At 34.9% G+C, this 8,351-nt stretch overlaps 1 protein-coding gene across 1 annotated transcript; it reads right to left on the minus strand.

The window, feature by feature from the left end:
• Positions 1 to 714: 714 nt before the first annotated feature.
• On the minus strand, positions 715 to 2,961 carry LOC127849690 (zinc finger protein 862-like). Its single transcript, XM_052382436.1, has one exon. The coding sequence runs from the start codon at positions 2,959 to 2,961 to the stop codon at positions 715 to 717; it is 2,247 nt and encodes a 748-aa protein (XP_052238396.1).
• Positions 2,962 to 8,351: the final 5,390 nt, after the last annotated feature.

Below are 8,351 nucleotides of genomic sequence, written 5' to 3' on the forward strand. Positions count from 1 at the left end.
TAATTCTGGGCTGGTTATTCTTTATCTGGGCAACCAACATACTAAAGATGGTTGTCAGTGCGGGCAACCAATAGTAATAAGTTAGTTTTAATCAATGAAATATCTTTGTAACTTTATTGTTATAAGCATTGCATTAAAGTTGTGATTTAGGTAAGCTTGTTGTTTATAGTAAATTTACTTTTTAGCTCGACTATTATATATGAAATATATATAGAGGAGCTATCCTACTCAACCGGGCATCGGCATAAGCGTGCAAATGTTATAGTTTGCGTACCCTCCCAAATATTTCCTATGTCCCTTGACATATTGCTTCCATATTTTGCATACCTGTTAACCAACATGACCCCAACCTAAAAACAAGAGCAGACAACTGTATCACTTGCATTTTGTAAGAATTATGACCCTTTTTCCACGAAGAATATGCATATTACAGGGCTACAGATAAGATTTCATGTCAATTAGTTTTCACTACAAGCTTTTTGAAGCAATTAGTTTTTTTCCCTCAATTTTTTTTGTCAATTAATTTTTTACAATTTAATGAAAACTTACCTATATTTCAGGGCAAGATGAGCTCTTTGATTTACAGGTAGCCTAGGTATTGATAATTCTTAGCCAATTCTTGTTCCAGTCATTAAATCACAATTTTAAATGTTTTAAATGATTGATTGTTACTGTTAATTGTTTATTGAAAAATGGAAGATGAGTCATTTTATTTTAACACTCCTGCCGTTCAGTCTGCTGGCACACTCTTTTAGCTCTGGTTTTGAAATCCTGGAATAGTCTACCCTTTCTCCTTTTTTTCTTGCTAAGCCACAGCTGAACTGATTTTTGTGGATTAAATGATGATATGTCACACTTGGTCATTGCAATGAATATCAGTGTGTCAAGATTTTCTGGCTTTAAAGACCCTCTGCACTTGTTCTTTATACGGTTTTGGGTACTAAAACTTCTCTCACACTCCACACTGGTAATTGAGAAGCAAAGAGCTATCTTGCATAACATAACAAATTCTGTCAAGTCTTCATGCATCAAGATGACCCTTTTACACAGATTCTGCAGTGAATAGTTTTTGTATGAGCCCTGTAGCATGCCCCTCATACTTGGCCACTGTTTTTTAAGTTTTTCTTTGTCTAATAATTTGTGCACCACTTTGGTTTCTATATCAATTCCTTCCAAAAGATTGCCATGGTATATTTGTGCATCTTTATCTTCTCCATAGAGGAAGCCAACTTTCTCCAAAGCATCTAGTGACTCTGTCTCACTGGACACAGTTACTACCAAAGGTTCCAACAACAAGCTCAAATCTTTAAATATTGCACTGTCCTCTTTCCGAAATCTGTGCCTGATGTTCTTCTGCAACTTTTCTACATATCTTGTTCTCAATGATGAAAAATCATGGTTAATGTTTTCTGAATATCTTAAAAGTTTTTCTTCATCTAGATAAGCCACTGTCTTGGAATCTTCCTGTTTTAACTCAATGCACCGTTTCATAGCTTTCAAATTATCACCATCATTGGATTCCAAGTGTTTTAGTTGACCTAATGTGCCATCGAGAAAGGGTTGTATCTGACTAAAACAAAGATTTTGTTGCTGTAGCTGCTGGCTGAAAACAGCCACACACTCGTGCACATCTAACATCAGTGCAACAAGCAACACAGTTTTATAATCTGAAAAGTACTTGAAGAGACCTTTAGCTGTTGAAGATTCACTGGCGAAGCTCGTGAGTGTAGCTAGGAGGGAGCTGTACGATTCATATACTGCCTTAACTGCATTTCTTAAACCTAACCATCTTATACTATAAGGTTCTTTTATAGTTAATTCTGGTTCTCTCAACACTGCTTGCAGATCTTTCAGGCGTTCCATTCGGATACTTGAGTTACTCATAAAGTGGTACAATGCACCAAACTTCTCTTTAAACTTTTCAAGAACTTCATCTTTCTTAATAGAGTCAATCACAGCCAGATTCAACCTGTGCGCAATACAATGAGTTTGTAACATAAATGGTGAATATTTGGATCTAAGCTGCACACCAACACCTGCCTTTCTGCCAGTCATTACAGAGGCACCGTCTGTAGCTAGAGACACAATCTTACCAGGGTCAAGACCTAATCCCTCTAGACAACTTATTACTTCTTGTACTATGGTGTAGGCCTTACCATCTTTAATGTGAATGTTTCCTAAAAATTTTGTCACAGATTCCCCATTATTGACATATCTGACACAGATGGATAAGTGTTTCTGTACTGTAAGGTCAGTACTTTCATCCAGCATAACTGAGTACACATCAGAGGTTATAAGTTCTGCTACCAGATCTCTTTGAAATACAGTCTTGATGCATCCTTGAATTTCTGACACTGTATCCCAGCTTAGATTTTTATATTTAATGTCAGTCCCATTCAATCTCTGGAGTTCAAGTAGACTATTAACTTTCCACGAGGGCAGTTCCTCGCATGCAGCATAATAAACAGTGCGAAACAATTTTATATCACCATCTTCAACTTTTTCATTGGTATCTAAAGGCACTTCTTCAATACAAGAGGCCGAAGCTTCTGCTCTGGAAGTTAACATTTTTTTCTCGGCATCCCTGTGTTCGGTACAATTATTGTGCTTGACTATCGTGTCCTTTTGAATATTGCATGATCCAGCCCTAGCCCACACTGTCGTAACATTACCTTTCATACAAATGTTGCACTTAAGGCGCATTTCCCATCCCTCGCCTTCAACAACGAGCCAGTGAAAGTCAGTTTTCCACGACGCTATTTGTTTTGATGAGACAGAATCGCCGCGGTGTTTTGCGACGTCTGCTTCTGAGGTTTTCACCACCTCCACTATCAAATCATGAATAACACTTTTTACAACATCTCTTCCCGATGGTTCGGACCGCGAAACAAACTTCAATATACTCGGCGCGCACGTCGTTGCTGAACTTTTACTAACCCGGCCGCGCTTAGCAGCCGACATTTTTCACGTTGTATTTACCGGAAGTAACTTGTTTATATAGACACCGGCCGAAACGGTGTCAACTATTACGGCCGCACTAAAATTACTTCGAAACCGGTTTAAGGCAGGAGTTGGCCGCTTCAGTAGTCGGAACAAAGAGTAGATCGATGTTTATAAACTTGCATTTATGTCGGCAATAATAACGCGGTACGAAAGGAAACAGTATAATTAAAACGATCATGAATTGATTGAAATTCGTTTTTCCTCCTTCATAATCGTTTTCTGTACGATCGGTTTTTTATTTCAATTCGTTTTCTGCCAAATACAAATCGTAATAACGATAAAACGATCCTTATCTGTAGCCCTGATATTATTTATAAATCTACAGTGTTCGAAATTTGCACTAGCCCGGGGCTAGTTGATCTCGTTTTGGGCTACTGAATTTCCATGGGTACTAGCCCGATTGGGCTATTGATTTTTCAAACTTTTGAAATAAAAAATGCTCAAAAATATTATTTTCATCCATCGCTTGAACCATATCTTGCGTTTATTTAGCGTCGTATCGCGTTTCCTCACCCTTCCGATTATGTTGACATGACGAGAGTTTGAATGACAAATTTTTTTTTGATACTGTGCGAATAAAATGCGGATCTACCCAGGTTGTTCAATTTGCTGTACTTTCAGCAAACCATACAAGTCTACAAATGTTTTTAATGTCCCCCATCTTGGATTTGTAATGATCTATTGACAAATCAACGCATTGAACTATTATATTTTAATAGAATATGTCAACCAAATTATATATTGATTGCGTAGTTGCTTGGTTACTTTTTACTGGTTTTCAGTTTAGGCAGTTTAACGATATGCATATTTTATTTCACGTGCAAAGACTTATATTGATATGTTTTTGGACAGTTGTTTCCGGATACGGTATTATCTGTCGATTTTAATTTATTTTCGACTTTCTTGATAAAAAAATATCTAGAATGATGAATACACATGCGATTTTACGGATGGTCTGGTTGATATTTTTTTACATTGTACTCACCAGAATTGGACCTAGAAAGACTATAAAAAATAGTCTAAAATAGTTTTATTTATTTTTTTTTCTCAATCGGACAAGATCATTGTGAATATACAACAAAACACACAAGTCCAGTATGCTTTCTTCAGACTTTATACAACTCATCATTGTTCATAACTATTTCTCTGTTGTTCTTTTCTTTTCTCTCTAAAAAATATATATATATATTAGCATATCTTGTATAACATGTCTGAACTTTATTGCTTTGTACAATCACTGTGTTGTATGCTCATATACATGTTTACATTGTATGTATGATATTGAATAAAAAAAAAAAAGACTATAAAAAAGAACAATAAGCTAGGGGGAGGAGACACTGCCCTCTATTCGCTTTATCATACGGCCTCAGACTTTAGGCTTAATGTTTCGGATTTCTAATTTGGGACAATTGACATCTAAAATTATTTACAGATTGGATAAAAAAACCTTTGCTTCTTTGACTGCATGTTAGGTATTGATTGACGAATATCGTCATACATAAATATTATAATCGTATTGTGTCATTGAAATATTATAATAACATTTCCTGCTAATTGGGATCAACTGTTAGTTGCAATCCTCATCATTACACCCTACCTGCAATAAAAACTATCCAGAACCGTCAAAAATATAAACTTATTTTAAAAACTTGTGATAAACAGTTCGGGCTAGTAAACTTTGGTTCGGGATAGTGAAAAAATCCATCTGGTAGCCCGAACGGGCTAGTGGTTTAAAAAGTGAAATTCGCACACTGACTTTATGTTAAATTGTGCGTAACACCCCAAATATTTCCTATATCCCTTGATATATTGCTTTCATATCTTGAATAATGTTAACGTGCATATTTTTATTAACGTCTTGTTATTGTAGTGTACATATTTTTCGGATTTCGGACAGTTCATTCATCGAGTATTATTGTTGTGGTTTTGTGAGTACTCTTCATGTAAAATACTGTTGTTTAGATGTTCAGTTTTAGTCGTATATCAGGATTCAATACCTATACCTTAGTGAAAATGGCATCGGAAGAACATTTCATTGCATTAGATAGAATTAAACATTATTATTATCTATCTATCTTATTGTTTATTGCAGTTTCAGTAATATTCTGTCTATAAATGATTTCAACATGATATAATTATAAATCATGGCAGGCTAGGAAATGTGTATATATGAAGCAAAAATTAAAAATAGACAGTTCATTTTTTTCCCATTTACATGTATGTATATTTATCTATGTAGACATCTTTTGTGGTAAACAGTTATGCAACATGTCGGAAAACGCCCAGGACAAATATATCGACATAATGATTTTTTCACTTATGTGGGTGTATGTTGGCTCCACTTCACACGATACAGTCATTGTAGTTTAATTGAAAAATGCATCTTACAATGTGAGATGAGTTCTGGGTTCAAGCCCCAGCAGTGGCCTTTCAAGTGTGAAATACGGAGCCATTATCATTAAATATACACAGTTCTTTCTTTAAACAATACAATTAAATATAAGGAATAATGTTAAAGGGGCATTGCTGCTTAGCTATTTTTGACATTGAATAACAGGGTTTATATACACCTCAAGGATAAATGCTTCTAAATTTGTAAAAAAACAAACCAGTCGAAGAGTGCAGAATATTAAACATTTGCAACTTTCTGATGTCTAAAATGTCTTAAATGCCACTTTAAGTTTGTTTTTTTTTGTACAAAATGACCCATTTTGTGCTGTCCATTATCGGTTAATGTTTTACGCTGTCAGGTCCAGAAGCGCTCATTCTGTAGCTTGTTTGGACCATAATCTATAATGCGACCAAGTTTCAGCAGATTCGGCCCAGTGGTTCTGATTTTATACCCTGTGCCTATTGAGTATAAGTACTATTACTCACTGATTTATGCATTATGAGCTCGGCTGTTTTCGGAAAAAAACTCAGGTTTTGTCATAGCCAGCTCATTGTGTCATGTCGTGTCTTTTCGCCATCCGGCGTCTGCCATGCTAAAACCTTAACATGAACCCATTGTACCCACAATTTTTTTTCGTACCCATTTGTTTGTACCCAAATATTTTCCGTACCCAAATGTTTTTCGTACCCAAATGTTTTTTGTACCCATTTTTTTCGTACCAAATTTTTTTCGTACCCAATTTTCTTTTTTCGTACCCCAATTTTTTTTCGTACCCAATTTTTATTTATCGTACCCAAATTGTTTTCGTACCCACATGTTTTCGTACCCAATTTTTTTTTTGTACCCACTTTTTTCGTAACCATTTTTTTTGTACCCAAATTTTTTTGTACCCAATTTTTTTCCGTACCCAAATTTTTTTCGTACCCATTTTTTTTCTACCCAATTTTTTTTCGTACCCAAATTTTTTCGTACCCAATCTTTTTATTGCCATTTTTCTTCGTACCAAAATTTTTTTCGTACCCAACTGTTTTTGTACCCAAATTTTTTTATTCGTACCCATTTATTTTTTTCGTACCAAATTTTTTTTGTCGAAATAATCGGCTTTCAATTTGATTTGATCTCCCCACTCATTCCATCCCGCGAAACCCTTAAGGTGTCGCAACTCTGGTATGGAATGAGTGATGTATTGAACGTCATCAATGATGACGTTCAATTGAACTAATGATAAAGGGGGCTAAGTTTCGTTAAGTTGGTGCAAATCACTGCGATTTGAGTTTTTTGAAAGCTGGCCCAACACGTTTGCTGAAATTTGACATGTATATGAACCAAAATGCGATCTACCTGTTTGCGTAGGCGTTATACCGTGGAAAAATCAAGTTTTCGAGTATTTTGTGTTTAAATATTTTTTATAGGAAAGGGCACGCGCGCAAATAAACATTGTGACGTCACTTCACAAACAGCGCTAGAGATCCGCCATCTTGTAACGCAACAAAGAAACTCAGTGTTATTAATTCAATAAACACAGAAAAATATGATTGTGTTTAATTATCATTAAAACAAATGTCTATATTTTGTGCAGCGGATGTTTATTCAGACAGATACGACAGATTTATGTAAGTATCATTGTGTACTTTTCAGTAGCTTACGCAAGAAATTTAAGTATCTCACTGAAAAAATGAGCTCGACACATAAACAACAACCGGATCAGATTTACATCCACATAATATTGTGCGAATCCGATGCAATTCAAATTACTAATGTTTGATAACGTTTGATGAATTCGTTATATCAATATGCATTAACTTTCAAGGGGAATAATTTTAATTGAAATGTGCGATTCAATGACAGTGTTATATTGGGATAATTTAGCCATTAACATGATAAGTATTTATTTTGTTGTGTTTCATTTTCATTAAAAACATAGTTTTACTGTTTTTTTCCTTAAAGTAAAACAGTTCAGTCGTCATTATATCTTGAATTTTTAATATTGAAATAGATGTCGGATATTTCATATTTTCGGACTGTTGTGATATCTGGGTTTGGTAGAATGTAACCGTGAGCGATTATTACGGGTGAGTAATATTGCAGCACATAAATCCGGGAACCCCTCTCTTTCTGGCTGGGATTCGAGGAGATAAGACGTTCATTAACACAGTTCTTGATTACTATAGTTTGCGGGAGCACTCATCTTGTTTCTATTCACGTTAATTGTTACCAGTTTACAGTTCACTGTTATTAACACTTAGTTTCTAGCAATCTCTAAGGAATAGAAAGTAAGAAACCTCTTTATTGGCGACAAGAAAACAAAAGAACTTTCAAAGAATTCGTGTTAATTTTTTATAAGGTTAGTACATTTTTTCGTCGAATCCCGGACACGTGGCTGGTTTATTCAGCCGGTAAACAAATTTTGTAACCTGTGAAAATGGTTCAGGTCTGTTGAAAAATATTTCCGCCAGGGGGCCATTTGTTGTTCATTCTTCATAAAAATTGGTTAGAACATTTGTTTCATTGATATCTTGGGCTGCAAAAAAACAGGTCATTTCTTTTTATCTCAGGTGAGCGACTTTGGGCCTTTCAGGCCCTCTTGTTTACAAGGATCTGTTATAAAAAGCTCAACCTTCATCTTTTAATGTTTAGTCTTATTATCTATACTTTAAATCCTGATTTATAAATGAAACAATTTCCGACAGTTCAAAAAATTAACAGCACTAAGATGAAGTTACTAAATTAATGTCTACTAGATAAAGCAATGGCGACAACAAACTTCACAAACCTTCAGGCTTGCCGAAGACCGAAGACAAAAGAAAATTCAATCTGAATTAGTTTTAAATATTCAATTGATTAAATTAAACTGTTGCATTTATTTTTCACAAATGAACACATTCCAGCAGTGAATATCTCTGCTTAACTCAAAAGTGACTTTTGAATCTTTGATCATGTTAATTGAACAAGAGGG

This window comes from Dreissena polymorpha, chromosome 11 (genome assembly GCF_020536995.1).
Source record: "Dreissena polymorpha isolate Duluth1 chromosome 11, UMN_Dpol_1.0, whole genome shotgun sequence".
Classification (NCBI taxonomy): domain Eukaryota; kingdom Metazoa; phylum Mollusca; class Bivalvia; order Myida; family Dreissenidae; genus Dreissena; species Dreissena polymorpha.

Excerpts from the sequence above, each read along its gene's own strand:
- LOC127849690 (XM_052382436.1), bottom strand. The coding sequence starts at position 2,961 with ATGTCGGCTGCTAAGCGCGGCCGGGTTAGTAAAAGTTCAGCAACGACG.